The sequence below is a fragment of the Cydia pomonella genome, chromosome 19, assembly GCF_033807575.1.
Source record: "Cydia pomonella isolate Wapato2018A chromosome 19, ilCydPomo1, whole genome shotgun sequence".
In the NCBI taxonomy this organism is placed as follows: Eukaryota; Metazoa; Arthropoda; class Insecta; order Lepidoptera; family Tortricidae; genus Cydia; species Cydia pomonella.
This window is the reverse complement of record NC_084721.1, coordinates 4,009,200-4,028,689: the sequence shown is the minus strand read 5'-3', so window position 1 is coordinate 4,028,689 and position 19,490 is coordinate 4,009,200. Positions and strand designations below refer to the sequence as shown.

The window sequence follows — 19,490 nt, the reverse complement described above, 5'->3', positions numbered from 1 at the left end:
AATGATCCAGAAAACAGTGTGGTTTAATATTAGGTCAAAATAAGTACTATATCTATTTAGTTTTGGTCTATTATTACCCAGATGGCATTCTATTGCAAAACTGAGATGTTCATTTCAAAGTAAATACGATGTGTCGAAAAGTTTCATTGACATAATAACGTATTTATATTATTCCACATAGTATCATAACTATTTTGGCCGACTGGTCTGGCCTAGTGGGATGTGACCCTGCCTATGAAGCCGATGGTCCTGGGTTCGAATCCCGATAAGGGCATTTATGAGTGTTGAGTGTTATTTGTTAGTGTATGTATTTATTCATACAAGTATGTATATCGTCGCATAGTACCCATAGTACAAGCTTTGTTTAGTTTGGGGCTAGGTTGATATGTGTAATATTTATTTTATCCATACTCTCTTCATACGCTCTTTTGTCCTTTGGTATTCGTAAAGATAAAGTTTTATAATTAATCGGTGCAAATTATATTTCGTCAACTTTAGTAATCTTACTTTACCCTGTTCTAGGTGGTTCTGGTGGCAACTGAGAGACCGCAGAAGTTTAACGCCAAGAGTCCTTACTCCAACCTAGACTGGACTCACGCCGAGCGCTTCGTCGTGTCCACGGATCATGTGTAAATTATTTATTATATGTCTCTGTTAAGGCTTGAATCCGGTTTTTAAAATACCGGTAAATACCGGTTTATTTCGGTTTTTCTCCGAACTTTTATAAGAACGCGAACGTTTTAAGAACTTTATTGTAACCTAACCAGCAAAACCGGTTAGTACGACGAGCGACGAAAAAATCGGCTAGTACGACGAGCGACGCAACGGCTGGTCGGCCTGGTGGTGTGCCACGTAAACATACACACCGACATAGGAAGAAACCGGTTTAAAAAATAAAACCGGTTTTTCGAAGGAAACCGAAATTAAAAGGTTTTGCACCAAGTACATGATAACGATTTGGAAATTTAACCAGTTTCCGAGCCTTCGTCTCTGTCTGTCTATCTGTTACCTCTTCACGCTTAAACCGCTGAACAGTTTTAGTTGAAAATTGGTATAGATATTGAGTCCCGGGCAGTATATAGGATAATTTTATTCCAGTAAAATCCCTTAAGGGGGTGAAAATTTGTATGGGATACCAATAATAATATTACCATCCGACTTCTACGAAAGGGTAACGGTCGGTCGTCGATATGGTGCCTTTTTTATGAAAATCTATCTTTGATGTAGGCTTGCGACTTTCTATTGAAATATCCATACAACGTCCTATTGCTCATTACCTCATTTGTGTACGTGGAACAATATTTTTTTTTTTTTCAGGCCGTATAATAACTTATACAAAATACCTAAACTGCTTAAAATCTTGCTACCTGCTGGTTTGGATGAAGATGCCCTGGAGAAGATTGAGGGCCCCCTGGACTTCAAACGGCAATTGAGGAACGTGTTGATAACGACCAGGTATCATTCCCTTTTATCTAGTTATCTGTAACTCTTTTAGTTCTATCGTAGTACAGTCAGCATCAATAGTAGCGCGCCAAGAGTGTCTGACACCTCAGATAACTTTTCTAAATATAGATAAATTTCTAAAATTCATGTTCCAAAATATATCTTTTACAGTCTCAGTTGTTCTCTATTAAAGACTTATAGGTTTTTATTAAGCGGTTATGAATGAACGTTGATGGTTGATGGGAATGGTAGATACTTATGAAGCGTTATTTGATCCGCTACTTTTGATGCTGACTGTACCAGTAAAACTCTGTTAAGAAAATTCTTATCGGACCCCGTCAAAACGGGTCTCCGACGGAAAGTGTGAACCGTGAAGAAGTGTTAAAACATGTCGTAGGAACGTATTGAACGTGACCATATTGTATTGCTGCAATGCACATAGGAATAAAAACAAACAGTCACGTGTGACAGCTGTGATGTTTTTGAGTTAAAACAATGTAGTAATACATTGCTTGCTGAATTATTTTGTACGGAAAAATAAAAGTAGTCCGTTTTTTTATAAAATCTATGAAAGCTAACAGCCCTTTGGTCCCTTTGGTTATGCGTTCGTATAAAAAATACACGCTGTGGACTCTTAGTTGTAACTAGGTGGGGTACTTTTAAAAATTAATAAAATGGTGATTATTTCAGGGCTATTTTTGATGAAGGAATAACCAAAGGCAACTATATGCTTTACTTCCACCATCTGCTCTGGTGGGAGGAGATCATTGCCAGGATCAATTTAAGGGTAAGTAGACACTACAATACAATACAATACAAATACTCTTTATTGCACACCTCAATACAGAAACAATACAAATCATACAACACATTAAGAATAAATAAATAAATATTATAGGACATTATTGCACAAATAAATAAATAGAGGTAAACAACAGGCGGTCTTATCGCTAAAAAGCGATCTCTTTCAGACAACCGTTAGGTAGCGGAATTAATAAATTTATGTCATGTCAGTAGGTGTTCCAGATGCAATAAAAGAAGTCCATCACGGAATAAACACAAAACAAAGTGAGAGTCAGAATGGCGGGTGTACCTAAATAAAATTAAATGAAAATCATACCATATTTTTATACCTAATTATACTATTAGAAAAGATATATAAATACATATACATACATATAATATGTATATATAGTCCTGGTTATTTCTCCAAACTTTTTAACTCGAGCGCGACGACAAGCTTGTTAGCTTTTCGGTTCTCCCGTTCTAGTCGTATAAAATATAAGCAATTGAGATAAATTCCCCGTGTTCCCAAAGAGCACTATATTGACGGCGAGATATCATGTTTAAAAAAACCGTTTTATGTTAAAAACTAAATGTAGGGGCTGTCAATACGTACAGCGAACAGTAAAAGTGCGTAACCACTTTGAGAATGAATTCCATTCATAAAGTGGATATGCACTTTTGCAGTTGTGTACATCTGACGCCTCTGGCTGTAGTTTTAACTTATTTATAATACTGAGTTATTAATTCCTTACTCAAGTCTCGTATGGATGTGTTACAGAAATATAATATGACTGCTGTTAGTCTAGAGAAGAAGGGTGAAGTTTATCTGCTTGAAGTGCCCGGTCTGGCTGAGAACCGTCCTTCCCTGTTACGTGGTAAGTACACTCAAGTCTTTAATGTTAAAAATCTAAATAATCGTACTTTGATCCCAAAATTTTGATAAATATTGGATAAGATGTGTAAAATCTAAGGAAAATTTGACAGGTAAACGAGATGGCGCTGTACGGCTCCCATGCATTTTGCGGTAATATTGATTGTCAAAAGTTGACGTTTGACAGTTCAGTGACCACAAAACATATGGCGCAGTAGAGCGCCATCTGTTTTGGATGTCAAACTAAGGAGCACGTTTTCGTCTTAGACTTCCTCTCTATAACAATCAATTATTTGCCAATACAGTAAAAGCCGCTTAATACAATCACATTCAGTATGTTTTTTCCGCGTAATACATAATTTTACACCGGTCGCTGCAACTTGTTTTCATCCATTTTTTCACGGTTAATACGCTTTCCCGCTCATTCGCGTACAGTTCGTGTCATTCACGACGGCGCGTGCCTTGACTCGTATTGTCATGTTATTAAAGGTTAGATTTGACAAATCTGCGCGTCGTCGTGGATGACACGAACTATATTTATATACTCGTTGGATTTGAAGCTGGCCCGAAGCGGCTAATCTTTTGTCTATTGTTAACTAAAACCGCGCGTGCCACTACCTGCAAAAAAAGGGTCGTATAAGTCTAATAGGCACCTGAGCGCGGGCTAGTCCAACGCTCAAAAAACCAGTGTAGGTGCGCTCTCCGATAACGCGCCTTTGTTACGCATATCGAGGACACATTTTAGACTGGTACTGTACTTAAACTCTTAGGAACGGCACCAATGATCGCCATCACCGTTTGCGCGTTAAAAGTGGAATTTCCTATTCGTCGTGTTTTCGTCATGTTCAATGAAAGAAAATGCATTGCATGATTAATAATCATAGTTAAAAAAAATCAATTTTCTTTTTCACTAATCATGGGAACATCGAACTTAAGCAGCTCTACGGAACTTGGTTATAGTTAAATGTTGTCATTATTAAACAAACTAATGGTAAATACTTATTTTACAGGAATTATGGTATACTTTATTACATCATGCCACGTCCATCATCATCATTTTACCATATAAAAAAATCGTACTCGTACTTTAAAAGAATGGCTTGTACCATTTTTTTTATGTACTTCACACTCTTTGTTTTAGGTGATAAAGTATACATAAAACTACATGGTAACAACGATATTATATTCGAGAGCGTAATAAAAGATATGGAAGAGAGCACTATTCACATCGGGAATATTGACGAAAGGTAAGCATGTATGTATAAACAATATAGTGTTGAAAGCTTCACTTCTATGCAATAAAAAAATCGGCCATGTCGGGCCATGCTCAGAGTAGGGTTTCGTATTTTTCTGCCAGAATAAGCTAAATGGGGGCTGTAAGTATCATGTACATTACAAGCACAAGGGAAAATACTCCCTTCGCAGCGCTTTGTACGTCGTTTTACTAAGAAGAGAAGACTTTTTGCAATAACTCAAAAACGGCCAGACCGATCACGTTCGTTATAATTTTCTTTGAAAGTATTTATTAAACTTTTGTGTTACGATATTTTAAATATTTTTTGGATCCATGGTTCAAAAGTTAGGGTGGGGGACATATTATTTTTCTTTCGGAGCGATTATGTCCGAAAATATTCGCTTAGTCAAAACAATTGTTGTTGAAGACCCATATTCGTTTTGAAACACCTATCCAAGGATACCCCAGACGCCATTCGGTAAAAGCGAAACAAAATAAAAAAATACATTTTGTATGCAAGGTTCCCCAAACAATTATTTTTGTACTTTTTATTTTACCATTCTGATTTATGTACCCATGCCAAATTGCAGCTTTCTAGTACTAACGATCATGGAGCAAAGCCGCTAACGGAAAGACGGACGGACATGGCGAAACTATAAGGCCCTACGGAACCCTAAAAAAACAATAAACTTGGTTCCGAATACGTCAGATAAATATTTTTCTTTCAAGTAAGATTTATAATTGCTAGGTTATTCATTTTTTGTGCCACTTTTGTATATGACGTTTTCAGCTTCAACGCGTACTACACCCCAGAGACTCTGTTCGACATCCGATTCATGATGTCTCGCGTTCCGCACGAACGGGCGCATGTCGCAGTGGCTAACGTTTTTGAGAGGAAGCAGGACAGCAGGCTGTTCCCCGAGCCGAGGAAAAAGGATGTCAAGCTTAAACCGATCTATAAGTACGTTGTATTTAATAATTAATCAATAATTGACCGAGCGTCAGCGAAGGTCTATGTTCTCTACCGGTCGTCATTCTCAATCGATTCTCGTGAAATTTTGTATACATATTTTTTGGCTCCTTGTTCGTATCGATATTTTCAACCGTGAGTCGAGATCTCTAGACCAGATATTTCTTCAAGTATAAAATCTGATATGTTATGCAACCCGCATCCGATTTTCCATATAACGATGTATCTATACAAAGATGGTCTTAATCTAATAACGACCCCACAGATGGTACAACCCCCTGATCAAGAACAACGAAGAGCAACGCCTGGCCGTCCAGCACATCCTGTCGGGGACCTCGCGCCGCGCGCCCTACATGGTGTTCGGGCCGCCCGGCACCGGCAAGACCATGACCATCGTCGAGGCCATCATACAGGTATCATTTTACAGCTTCATTTAAAAGTATACAAACGAACGAACAACTGATGCCTTTTTATTACCAAAGGCGTTAACTGATGCGCTACTCACCAATATCAACCTTTATCGATTCCGACTTCAAGATAACGCACCAATCCACACACGATACAGACGTGGCGTAGGGACGTCGTCATCCTTTGAACGCCTGTAAAAACTACTAAGTGACCTTACTGACCAGTAATTGATCGTTTTTAGGGTTCCGTACCCAAAGGGTCAAACGGGACCCTATTACTGAGTCTTCGCTGTCCGTCTGTCACCAGGCTGTATCTCATGAACCGTGATAGTTATCTAGTTGAAATTTCTACAGATTATGTATTTCTGTTGCCGCTATAATAATAAATACTAAAAACGGAATAAAATAAATATTTAAGGGGAACCCCCATACAACAAACATTTTTTTTGCCGTTTATATAAATAATAGTACGGAACCCTTCGTGCGCGAATCCGACTCGCACTTGGCCGTTTTTTATTTATTAATCCTATTAATCCACAGTGCTTCGCTTTCTTTGCTAAACCCTCTAAACCCTTTAGGTAATGTCCAGAAGTTTTGATAATATAAAGTAAAATAAGATAACGTGTGACCTCACATTATACATTAATGCATCCACCTCCTTGACTAACTCTCAAAAATGATGAATCTCGGAAAATCAATGTAAGTAATCAAAATTTTACGTTGAGGCGGCGTCGATTACCATAGAGAACTGTCAAACATTTAATTCAAGCATATATTAACAAACTAAGCCCCCTTAGTGTGGTAAGAATTATTGTCACAGCCATCTGTTTCCAGATAGTCCTATACAGCTCGAAGAACCGCGTGATGGTGTGCACAGATTCCAACATGGCGGCCGACCACATCGCGCTCATGCTGCTCAAATATAACAAGGAGCTTAACATTAACAACTTCATTCTGCGCGCTAACTCTCAGTCTAGGGTTTGGTAAGATAATTTGCAATGCTTTATCATACATTTCATTTTAACTTATGCTCATTTAACAACTAATTGTTGCACAGTCTTAAATGTCATTCAAACAGACTTTAGAATGGGACAGCAATGATAGTATTTCACCAAAACTGACTACGAACGCTACTTTAGAGCATACAAGGTACCCGAGATAAAGTTTAACACTGGTTAAATTTTCAAGCCCAGCCTTAGAAAGCGCACATTATCACAATACATATATGAACAACAACAATATATTAACACTTTTGCTTAAATTGAATTAGGTGTTATAATAATTCTGCCTATATACGTCCCACTACTGGGCACAGGCCTCCTCTCATGCGCGAGAGGGCTCGGGCTATAGTCCCCACGCTAGCCCAATGCGGATTGGGGACTTCACATACACCTTTGAATTTCTTCGCAGATGTATGCAAGGTTTCCTCACGATGTTTCCTTCACCGAACAGCTGGTGGTAAATATCAAATGACATTTCGTACTTAAGTTCTGAAAAACTCATTGGTACGAGCCAGGATTTGAACCCGCGACCTCCGGATTGAAAGTCGAACATCATATCCACTCGGCCACCACCGCAATTAGGTGTTATTATTGATTTATTTCATTAACATCCTATTTAGAATACGATACGACTTCTTATGACACGAACGTTGGTGCTTGTCATTATTTAATATTACTCTATTTCACAGGAGCGTGATGCCATCTGAATTGGCGCCTGTCTCCAACGGCACTAAATACGAGAACTCGTACTCCGTCAGCAATTATGCACTGTCTTCGTACCGCGTCGTTGTCACCACGCTGCTGCACGCCGCCAAATATGGAACGTTAGTATCACATGATCTGCTGTGCTAATGCATAAATAAATGGCTTCACACAGAAAGACCTGTATCGCGGGGATATTGGCCAGGTGCGAAGTTGGGAGTGGGGGAGGTTACAAGTGACCAACACGACGTGGTGAGAATATGAACTTTCGTGGGACGACATCTGCATACTATACTATTTGGCAGCTGCTAATTATCAAATAAGCAATAGCTCGGTTTGTATAGACATGCCTCGCCCGAGTTATACGCACGCACTGCCTCGATTCGCACGGCAATTTCCTCATGAGACGACTTTTTCTATGCGGACCCGCCTAATAACCATCGTTAGTTCAATGTGATTTCGTTAAGTGCATTGCTAAAATAGTAAAGGTAATTAACTGTTTCTCCCGCAGCCCCCGGGCGCAGGCTCAGCACAAGCTCCAGATGTCGCACCTGTTCATCGACGAGGCGGCCCAGGCCTCCGAGCCGGCAACCTTAGTGCCCGTGACGGGGCTGCTGGCGCCGGCCGGGCTGCTGGTGCTGGCCGGGGACCCCATGCAGCTCGGCCCCGTGTGTATCAGCCGGGACGCTAAGGACCGCGGGCTAGGTGAGCGACACTATGTCTCTGTTCATCGACGAGGCGGCCCAGGCCTCCGAGCCGGCAACCTTAGTGCCCGTGACGGGGCTGCTGGCGCCGGCCGGGCTGCTGGTGCTGGCCGGGGACCCCATGCAGCTCGGCCCCGTGTGTATCAGCCGGGACGCTAAGGACCGCGGGCTAGGTGAGCGACACTATGTCTCTGTTCATCGACGAGGCGGCCCAGGCCTCCGAGCCGGCAACCTTAGTGCCCGTGACGGGGCTGCTGGCGCCGGCCGGGCTGCTGGTGCTGGCCGGGGACCCCATGCAGCTCGGCCCCGTGTGTATCAGCCGGGACGCTAAGGACCGCGGGCTAGGTGAGCGACACTATGTCTCTGTTCATCGACGAGGCGGCCCAGGCCTCCGAGCCGGCAACCTTAGTGCCCGTGACGGGGCTGCTGGCGCCGGCCGGGCTGCTGGTGCTGGCCGGGGACCCCATGCAGCTCGGCCCCGTGTGTATCAGCCGGGACGCTAAGGACCGCGGGCTAGGTGAGCGACACTATGTCTCTGTTCATCGACGAGGCGGCCCAGGCCTCCGAGCCGGCAACCTTAGTGCCCGTGACGGGGCTGCTGGCGCCGGCCGGGCTGCTGGTGCTGGCCGGGGACCCCATGCAGCTCGGCCCCGTGTGTATCAGCCGGGACGCTAAGGACCGCGGGCTAGGTGAGCGACACTATGTCTCTGTTCATCGACGAGGCGGCCCAGGCCTCCGAGCCGGCAACCTTAGTGCCCGTGACGGGGCTGCTGGCGCCGGCCGGGCTGCTGGTGCTGGCCGGGGACCCCATGCAGCTCGGCCCCGTGTGTATCAGCCGGGACGCTAAGGACCGCGGGCTAGGTGAGCGACACTATGTCTCTGTTCATCGACGAGGCGGCCCAGGCCTCCGAGCCGGCAACCTTAGTGCCCGTGACGGGGCTGCTGGCGCCGGCCGGGCTGCTGGTGCTGGCCGGGGACCCCATGCAGCTCGGCCCCGTGTGTATCAGCCGGGACGCTAAGGACCGCGGGCTAGGTGAGCGACACTATGTCTCTGTTCATCGACGAGGCGGCCCAGGCCTCCGAGCCGGCAACCTTAGTGCCCGTGACGGGGCTGCTGGCGCCGGCCGGGCTGCTGGTGCTGGCCGGGGACCCCATGCAGCTCGGCCCCGTGTGTATCAGCCGGGACGCTAAGGACCGCGGGCTAGGTGAGCGACACTATGTCTCTGTTCATCGACGAGGCGGCCCAGGCCTCCGAGCCGGCAACCTTAGTGCCCGTGACGGGGCTGCTGGCGCCGGCCGGGCTGCTGGTGCTGGCCGGGGACCCCATGCAGCTCGGCCCCGTGTGTATCAGCCGGGACGCTAAGGACCGCGGGCTAGGTGAGCGACACTATGTCTCTGTTCATCGACGAGGCGGCCCAGGCCTCCGAGCCGGCAACCTTAGTGCCCGTGACGGGGCTGCTGGCGCCGGCCGGGCTGCTGGTGCTGGCCGGGGACCCCATGCAGCTCGGCCCCGTGTGTATCAGCCGGGACGCTAAGGACCGCGGGCTAGGTGAGCGACACTATGTCTCTGTTCATCGACGAGGCGGCCCAGGCCTCCGAGCCGGCAACCTTAGTGCCCGTGACGGGGCTGCTGGCGCCGGCCGGGCTGCTGGTGCTGGCCGGGGACCCCATGCAGCTCGGCCCCGTGTGTATCAGCCGGGACGCTAAGGACCGCGGGCTAGGTGAGCGACACTATGTCTCTGTTCATCGACGAGGCGGCCCAGGCCTCCGAGCCGGCAACCTTAGTGCCCGTGACGGGGCTGCTGGCGCCGGCCGGGCTGCTGGTGCTGGCCGGGGACCCCATGCAGCTCGGCCCCGTGTGTATCAGCCGGGACGCTAAGGACCGCGGGCTAGGTGAGCGACACTATGTCTCTGTTCATCGACGAGGCGGCCCAGGCCTCCGAGCCGGCAACCTTAGTGCCCGTGACGGGGCTGCTGGCGCCGGCCGGGCTGCTGGTGCTGGCCGGGGACCCCATGCAGCTCGGCCCCGTGTGTATCAGCCGGGACGCTAAGGACCGCGGGCTAGGTGAGCGACACTATGTCTCTGTTCATCGACGAGGCGGCCCAGGCCTCCGAGCCGGCAACCTTAGTGCCCGTGACGGGGCTGCTGGCGCCGGCCGGGCTGCTGGTGCTGGCCGGGGACCCCATGCAGCTCGGCCCCGTGTGTATCAGCCGGGACGCTAAGGACCGCGGGCTAGGTGAGCGACACTATGTCTCTGTTCATCGACGAGGCGGCCCAGGCCTCCGAGCCGGCAACCTTAGTGCCCGTGACGGGGCTGCTGGCGCCGGCCGGGCTGCTGGTGCTGGCCGGGGACCCCATGCAGCTCGGCCCCGTGTGTATCAGCCGGGACGCTAAGGACCGCGGGCTAGGTGAGCGACACTATGTCTCTGTTCATCGACGAGGCGGCCCAGGCCTCCGAGCCGGCAACCTTAGTGCCCGTGACGGGGCTGCTGGCGCCGGCCGGGCTGCTGGTGCTGGCCGGGGACCCCATGCAGCTCGGCCCCGTGTGTATCAGCCGGGACGCTAAGGACCGCGGGCTAGGTGAGCGACACTATGTCTCTGTTCATCGACGAGGCGGCCCAGGCCTCCGAGCCGGCAACCTTAGTGCCCGTGACGGGGCTGCTGGCGCCGGCCGGGCTGCTGGTGCTGGCCGGGGACCCCATGCAGCTCGGCCCCGTGTGTATCAGCCGGGACGCTAAGGACCGCGGGCTAGGTGAGCGACACTATGTCTCTGTTCATCGACGAGGCGGCCCAGGCCTCCGAGCCGGCAACCTTAGTGCCCGTGACGGGGCTGCTGGCGCCGGCCGGGCTGCTGGTGCTGGCCGGGGACCCCATGCAGCTCGGCCCCGTGTGTATCAGCCGGGACGCTAAGGACCGCGGGCTAGGTGAGCGACACTATGTCTCTGTTCATCGACGAGGCGGCCCAGGCCTCCGAGCCGGCAACCTTAGTGCCCGTGACGGGGCTGCTGGCGCCGGCCGGGCTGCTGGTGCTGGCCGGGGACCCCATGCAGCTCGGCCCCGTGTGTATCAGCCGGGACGCTAAGGACCGCGGGCTAGGTGAGCGACACTATGTCTCTGTTCATCGACGAGGCGGCCCAGGCCTCCGAGCCGGCAACCTTAGTGCCCGTGACGGGGCTGCTGGCGCCGGCCGGGCTGCTGGTGCTGGCCGGGGACCCCATGCAGCTCGGCCCCGTGTGTATCAGCCGGGACGCTAAGGACCGCGGGCTAGGTGAGCGACACTATGTCTCTGTTCATCGACGAGGCGGCCCAGGCCTCCGAGCCGGCAACCTTAGTGCCCGTGACGGGGCTGCTGGCGCCGGCCGGGCTGCTGGTGCTGGCCGGGGACCCCATGCAGCTCGGCCCCGTGTGTATTAGCCGGGACGCTAAGGACCGCGGGCTAGGTGAGCGACACTATGTCTCTGTTCATCGACGAGGCGGCCCAGGCCTCCGAGCCGGCAACCTTAGTGCCCGTGACGGGGCTGCTGGCGCCGGCCGGGCTGCTGGTGCTGGCCGGGGACCCCATGCAGCTCGGCCCCGTGTGTATCAGCCGGGACGCTAAGGACCGCGGGCTAGGTGAGCGACACTATGTCTCTGTTCATCGACGAGGCGGCCCAGGCCTCCGAGCCGGCAACCTTAGTGCCCGTGACGGGGCTGCTGGCGCCGGCCGGGCTGCTGGTGCTGGCCGGGGACCCCATGCAGCTCGGCCCCGTGTGTATCAGCCGGGACGCTAAGGACCGCGGGCTAGGTGAGCGACACTATGTCTCTGTTCATCGACGAGGCGGCCCAGGCCTCCGAGCCGGCAACCTTAGTGCCCGTGACGGGGCTGCTGGCGCCGGCCGGGCTGCTGGTGCTGGCCGGGGACCCCATGCAGCTCGGCCCCGTGTGTATCAGCCGGGACGCTAAGGACCGCGGGCTAGGTGAGCGACACTATGTCTCTGTTCATCGACGAGGCGGCCCAGGCCTCCGAGCCGGCAACCTTAGTGCCCGTGACGGGGCTGCTGGCGCCGGCCGGGCTGCTGGTGCTGGCCGGGGACCCCATGCAGCTCGGCCCCGTGTGTATCAGCCGGGACGCTAAGGACCGCGGGCTAGGTATGTTGAGAACAAATTCCAAGTTCAATGAAGTGTTTTCTTTTGCTTTTATTTCAAGTTACGTCGAGTTTTCCTTATAAAATCGGTTGAGAAAGCACTAGTTTTTTTCCAAAAAGGTTTTTTGAGGAAGGGACGACTTCTACTTATGTTGTAAAACGGCCATTAAATGCACTCCAGGTATATAATGCACCATGGCTCCAGCTTGCTGTGGAGGCAAGTGACTGCTGATATATAATACACGGGTTGCGTAACCTACTAGGAGTCGGCAAAATTTTGAAAATAACAGCCAACCGCAGTAGTATCTGAAGGAACTCGCAGAATATTGTTATTATTAGCCGACGATAAAGTTGCATTTAAATGTTTAGGTTAGTTGAAATAGGCCCTACAACTGAACTAATGTTTTAGGTAAATCGCTGATGGAACGTCTGAAAACCGACTACTCGAACCTGTACGAATCGGACCCCAACTACATCACCATGTTGGTGAAGAACTTCCGGAACGACCCCGACATCCTGTCTCTGCCCAACGCCATGTTCTACGATGACAACCTGGTGGTAAGTATAATTTTGCGTGATCTTCCACAGCTGGACCACCTCGCTTGATGAAGCTCTGGTTAGAATGGCGAAATGTACCTAATAACTGAGCAACGTTGGCTATTTAATTGAAAAAGTACCGCATAAGCAAAAAAATATTCTAGCTTTTTGCCACCGCCTACTCATATCCGTCCAAGACTGGGAGAGACTTACAGAACAGCGGACGGAGTGGCACAAACGCGTTGTGGGAAGGCCGCAAGTTTTGTGGTGAGATCTGGTTCGCTGCACTCGCTGAGAAGAGGCAAAAACGACTACAATGCGTCTCAGTGCCGTTTTCCACAAATTTCCCTTATGCGGCCTGTGGTAGACCATGTCAGTCACGCATCGGTCTATGCTGCCACCAAAAACGGTGTCTCTCCGGCGTTACACCATAAATCGTCTGCAATAGACGCAAAGGCCAATGATGACTCATATCCATGCATGATGGACCTCTACACGCAAGCATAAGGAAGAAGGTTCTCGGAGAGGAATGGAGCACGAATCCTTATATCGCCATATTCGCTTGCAGTAACTTCCGACTACTTTAACGCCGATTAAATGATTAACTTTTTGTTCCTACCAGCCCCTTGCCCCAGAAGACCCGCTGAGCCGCCGCAGCATCCTCGGGCTGCCGGGCGGCGAGCGGGCGGTGGTGTTCCACGCCGTCAACTCCCGCGAGCAGAGGATGGGCAAGGCTCCCAGGTATAATAATAATAATCGACATAACTATAACAACAATGTGGAAGAAATACGTGGGTCCACACAGAACTGCCTTTCGAGGAATTTGCCGCCAGAAGCAGCTCAGTACGTGTAGATGTGCCATGCTTGAGGCAAACTCAAGCTCAGCCTAAGGTACGGTACGTCTATACGGACCGAGCTACTTCGCGCGGCAATATCCTCGCAACGTTTTGCTTATTGTTGTCCAGAATTGAACAAATTGTAATATTTGGTTGACAGCTTCTTCAACGAGAAGGAGTTGGACATGCTGAAGAGGTACACGAAGGCTTTGATAGAACACCACAACGTCAGGCCGGTGGACATTGGCGTCATCGCTCCATACATCAGACAGGTTAGTTTAGGCTTAGCCTAGTTCGAACTGCGTTAGTAATTAGTCAAGTGGCGAGTTTTTTAGTTAACTAAAATTGACCAATAATCGTTCGCACTACAGACGAGCCAGTGACAAGTGAGAAGGCAGTGTTTTAAAATGAAAGGCTGGTTCGGACTACGTTAATTTAGTCAGTTGTAGTAACTAAAATACTAGCTTTAGTTACTAAACGTGTTTGAACACCAAAAACTTAGTCGAGTAGATTAGTAAGAGTGGTGGGGGGCGACTCAGTCGCCAGAAAAAATAGAATAAAATGGATCCACTCCACTAAATCACTGACTAATCTACTCGACAAAATTTTTGGTGTTCAGACGTTTAAGACGAGTATTAAACGTACTTGATTAAATTATGATAGTCCGAACAAGGCTTTAGAGCTCAAACAATTTATTGACTATCAAGAGTCTATTACAAGTTTACCACATTGGTGACCCCGACGTGATCTGAACACGCAACCTTCTCATTTTATATGAAGCTTTAATATAATCTTAGCGAACTTGGCTCTGTTTACCTTTGTCCCATATTCAATGCCGTTTGGACATTAAAATTTCGACTTCATTGTTTTAATAGTCATTTTTAGACAACGGCTTATTTAGGTTTTCGTTTTCAACGCTAATACATCGCGAGCCAGGAACAGATTTCCATGACCAATGGCCTCCCGGACGATTACTCGTATAGTGGTTAACGGCTATTTATAATGAACCCTCTCGTGGACGTTAGCTGCCGCTCCGTTGGTGGGTTGTGGAATGGCAACCACCGAAACACGTAAAAAAAATTTAGTCAACTCTCCCGTTTGACACTTTGTCAGATGATAGTTAAGATGGCTCAGATCAGCTGGTCGCATGAAAATGTGCTTCTAGCCCGCGATAACGCAATGTATCAAGCTACATTAATTATTGTTCAGTTGTCACGTTGTCTGTTGCCAGGTGTACAAGATGAAAACATGGCTCATGAGCTCGGGCTACGATGAGATCGAAGTCGGCACCGTCGAAGCATTCCAAGGGAAGGAGAAACGAGTAATTCTCGTGTCCACCGTGCGCGCCAACTGCAGGCTCCTCGACTACGACGCTAAATACGGGCTCGGCTTCCTTGTTGACGACAAGGTACATTAATATTACGTTTTTTTTTCGTTTTTGTGCTCCTAGTGGTAAATTAGATCGTTCGAACTGCTAAGCGCACTGTTTTGACAACGGTCACGTGGTCCACAAATCAAATTAAAACCGTTAATAGTAGGTGGTATTGGAGTCTTCAATATTTTGCTCTACTTTACCGTGGTTGCGCTTTCCAAAGCTGATATGTGCTCGATTTTTGATTGACAAATAGTTATACGTGAAGTATTAATTCATTTAATTAAAATCGCGCACATTCCTTTCTGATTTGGTACGCGCAATGACGCTATGCTTAGTATTTTATGCCTACCGCGTAGGTATTTACCTGACTATAGATCTAATCCCCTGTGATGATGATAAAGATCTAAATCAATTATGCATTACAGAGATTCAACGTGACCTTAACCCGAGCCAAAGCCAAGCTGGTGATCATCGGCAACCCGACCTGCCTCACTCGAGACAAGAAGTGGCGCCGCTACATGAACCACTGCAAGGAACTCAACTGCTACTTCGGCCACGAGTGCGAGCAGCTCGAGAGGACCTCTAAGATCCTCAATGAGGTAACAACTAACTCAACTTTAACCCGAGTAACCCGACCTGACCCGAGGCGATAAATGGCGCCGCTACATGAACCACTGCTAGGAGCTCAACTACTACTTCGGCCACGAGTGCGAGCAGCTCGAGAGGACCTCTAAGATCCTCAATGAGGTAACAACTAACTCAACTTCAACCCGAGTAACCCGACCTGACCCGAGGCGATAAATGGCGCCGCTACATGAACCACTGCTAGGAGCTCAACTACTACTTCGGCCACGAGTGCGAGCAGCTCGAGAGGACCTCTAAGATCCTCAATGAGGTAACAACTAACTCAACTTTAACCCGAGTAACCCGACCTGACCCGAGGCGATAAATGGCACCGCTACTTGACCACAGAGCCGCAGAGGGGCGTACATTGTATGTAAAGTTTGAGCTCCAGTAGGGGGCAGCTGCCCCACCCTGCCTGTACCTGCCTACGCCCATGGAAACACCCGATAATTTTCTCGCGTGTTTTCGGGGTTGGTCCCATATAAGTAGAAGTTGCTCAGTAAGACCTATATATTCATCTCGCAAAATATTGCCGGTAATAAAAAAACCCTGAGTACTAAAATAATAAACTCAATTCATAGTTGCTTTTTAAAATTCATAAACTTTTTTTCTATTTGATTCCTATTAACACTTTTAGACAATTGGTTTTTTATTGATTTTAGGTCGCGATCACCAGATTCAACAGGTGTCGCATCTCAGAGCTGCTAAAACCAAAGCCTAAAGATGAGAAGGAAAAGAAGAAGTAAGATTATGGTGTAGGAAGGCTCCGGAATAGTTAAGTGAGGGGGAGGGGGGGGGGATACACAGGTGAAAATACTAGTCAAATCATCTTTTCTAGAACTGTCAAAACCATTTGCCAATATGGAATTTACAAGCTTTTATTTAAATTTGATAATTTGCATATGTAAGTCGCGTGACAATGCAATGCTGTGCATTCAAGGTGCTGTAACATCGAGCTGATCTGATGGAGACAGGAGGTCGCCATAAAAATTCTTTGATGAAACAGAACCTAATTCTGTTTGAGGTTTTTAGTAGTCGGTGATAGAAGCTTGTAAGAAAAAAGGAAATTTTGCCAAATACTAGTTTTATCTGATTTGATAAATAGAAATTGCGTAAAATATACGTGCGAGCTGTTTTTCTATTAATTATCCGGTGCTCTTAATCGTGCATGGTGTGAAATAAGTTATTTTAAATATAGGAAACATCCCTATTGTAAGCCTTATTCAGTGGGATAAATTAAAATAATTTTGGTTTCATGAGTGCTGAAAAGGTTACTGATTGTTACACTGTTTATTACACACAGGCAAAAAGTACAAAATAGTATTTTATGCAATCGTGATATAATAGAGAGCTTTTCAGTCGAGTACCGTGTTTAAGCAACGAAGCTTGCTGAGTTGCCTAAGTAAGGTACGAGATTGAAAATCTTGATTATATCACTATTTATATCACGAAATCTTAATTCAACCATTACTGTCGACGAGTAGAAAAAACAATTTTACTGCTTTTTTTATGCCCATCATACAAGTCGTTCGCAAATTTTATGAGCAAAGAAACACTACTTTGTTTGTATGTTTTAAGAAAGGTTGAAATTTCTTTGAAATGAAGGGAATGCACGAGGTTCAAAAGCTGCAATCACAAAATATGAGGTTGCCAGGCAACCGACATTTGATGCGGCAAACGGGTGTGATTACAACATATCTATGTATTTCATTTTACAAATATGGTTATGCCTGTCGGTGTTAATATATTAACCAGTACATTCCATCTTTATTTGATTTTTTATAATCTTAAATTCCATTGTTAAGTATATTTTGATACTAATAGCAACTAATAGCCTCGTTAAAATTTATATAATTGTTTGTTTGTTATGGGAACTGTAGTGAGATTATTCCGGAGTCATCATTATACATAAGTACTAGTGTTAGAGTTTTAAATAGATTGTTAAGTTTATTTTTGTTTAATTTAGGGTGTTGAATGGCAAGGGCAGGATGGCATTGGATTTTAATTTAAAACTAAAACTTTAAGTATTGTAGACTTTCATTGCTATGATCCATTTGTTTTAACAAAAAATGGGCAATGTTTATAAGTATTAAGTATGGGGTATGATGGTTGCACTTTTATCTTTTAAAGTGTTACGCGTCACTCTCACACTTACATATTTATTACAAATTGACAACGACGATGACAGACAGTGAAAGCGAGACCATTTTAGGCCCGCAAATCACTTAAATAATTTTACAAAGCTTTGTAGTTAATAATATTTATAGTTTTGTTCAAAACTATATCTTATTGATTGATACAAAGTCTCGTCCATATATATTTATTAACTAATTACATTAATTACTGATTAAACATCCTCGACAAATATAATTAATCTTTCAATACTTGATCTTTAACCCGTCAAAGTTAGGCATATCTGTCAAAACATAATTATTTCTGTTTTTCATGTCATTAATCTAAAAAGCAGTTGTCAACAGTTCCTGTCATTATGCCATTTGCCAAAGAACTGTCCTATTGATTGCCATAGTATAGTTAGTGTCATCCACGATGACGCGCAGATTTATCCAATCTAACTTTTAATAACATGACTATACGAGTCAAGTCACGCGTTTTCTTGAATGACACGACTTTTATCGCCAAGGTTATACGTGCGATTGGGGCGATTACAGACTTAGAGCCTGTATTTTTGTACGAAAAGTAGATTTAAGTATACATATAATAGTTTGTTATAAGTGTGTACAAAATTGATGCGCAAATGTTACCTTTATAATCATTACTATAATTTAGCTATCAACAACAACTATACATTGTTATTTCTGTTCCTGTTTCACACTCACATATCTAGAGTTGTTAGACTAAGATAAGTCTGCACCGTTTTTGATCCAGTGCAAGTGTTATTTATATGTCATGACTTCATAGAAGTTTGACGTTTAAAATAACACTCAAAATCGATGCAGACTTGTCTTGGTCTGTCTCTATTAACTTGAGTTTAATGACGACATTTTCTATGTTACTTATTGAGATTTTATAAACCTTATTATAATCACTGTTATTATAACATATTTAGAGTCCTTTTTAAACATGTATCCTCACAAATTTTATTTCCTCCTATAGGTATTATCCGACAGTGTCGAGAGCGTCTATAGGACCAGATTTCCATTTTTTGAGAGTACCTACATACCTACCTTTTTACCTACCTAACTACCTTTCTAAGGAAGAGCATGCTAAAGTAACTTTACCTTACTCGACAAAACAGTTTCACGCTCTGCCAGTACTATCCAATTAAAATTAATATCTAAATAATCCATTCCAAATTTGTACTGTCAATTAGTTTTACTTATGTATTGTACTTCTCCTGAGAACTTTTCTTATAATTTTGCACCTGACAGCTGTAGGAACTAGGCTTACTAAGTTAATAATCAGACGGTCCACCGCGAACCACGTTCTACGTGTTGCCTCTTTGTCGCACTTGTAATTTCGTACGTAAGTGTGACAGAGAGGCAACACGTCGAACGTGTTTCGCGGTAGGCCCTCTGTACTCGTTGGAGGAAAATTGGAGATTTTTATAACTTAGATCCACTAAAACTGAACTATTATGATGTCTGTGATGACCTTGAAAATGTTGTTAGGTCGTTTAGTATTAAGATGGATATTTTTTGATATTTTTAAATTTTTGATGTTGAATCATTCGTACCTACTAGGCATGAAGGCCATTTCATATACTAAAGAAACCTGTTCTAGAGTTATTTGGCGAAGAAAGATGGACGTCAGAAAAAGAGCTGTAAGTTTGAAATTTTACTTTTTAATAAAAGAAAATCAAAAATATTTGTGTCGTTGTTTATCAAGAAAGACGAATTACCACCTTGTGCCCTTAA

At 46.1% G+C, this 19,490-nt stretch overlaps 1 protein-coding gene across 1 annotated transcript in view; it reads left to right on the top strand.

The window, feature by feature from the left end:
• The window catches only part of LOC133528649 (putative helicase mov-10-B.1), a 28,024-nt gene extending 8,584 nt beyond the window's left edge, over positions 1 to 19,440 (top strand). The window contains exons 6-21 of the mRNA XM_061866103.1: positions 523 to 629; positions 1,318 to 1,455; positions 2,134 to 2,230; positions 3,008 to 3,104; positions 4,242 to 4,347; positions 5,125 to 5,295; positions 5,570 to 5,717; positions 6,546 to 6,694; positions 7,402 to 7,536; positions 7,926 to 8,119; positions 12,653 to 12,801; positions 13,403 to 13,521; positions 13,777 to 13,888; positions 14,848 to 15,024; positions 15,417 to 15,590; positions 16,278 to 19,440. Coding sequence (XP_061722087.1) covers positions 523 to 629; positions 1,318 to 1,455; positions 2,134 to 2,230; positions 3,008 to 3,104; positions 4,242 to 4,347; positions 5,125 to 5,295; positions 5,570 to 5,717; positions 6,546 to 6,694; positions 7,402 to 7,536; positions 7,926 to 8,119; positions 12,653 to 12,801; positions 13,403 to 13,521; positions 13,777 to 13,888; positions 14,848 to 15,024; positions 15,417 to 15,590; positions 16,278 to 16,361 — 2,157 coding nt within the window. The 3' untranslated portion in view covers positions 16,362 to 19,440. The remainder of the gene's footprint in view (positions 1 to 522; positions 630 to 1,317; positions 1,456 to 2,133; positions 2,231 to 3,007; positions 3,105 to 4,241; positions 4,348 to 5,124; positions 5,296 to 5,569; positions 5,718 to 6,545; positions 6,695 to 7,401; positions 7,537 to 7,925; positions 8,120 to 12,652; positions 12,802 to 13,402; positions 13,522 to 13,776; positions 13,889 to 14,847; positions 15,025 to 15,416; positions 15,591 to 16,277) is intronic.
• The last annotated feature ends 50 nt before the right edge of the window (positions 19,441 to 19,490 follow it).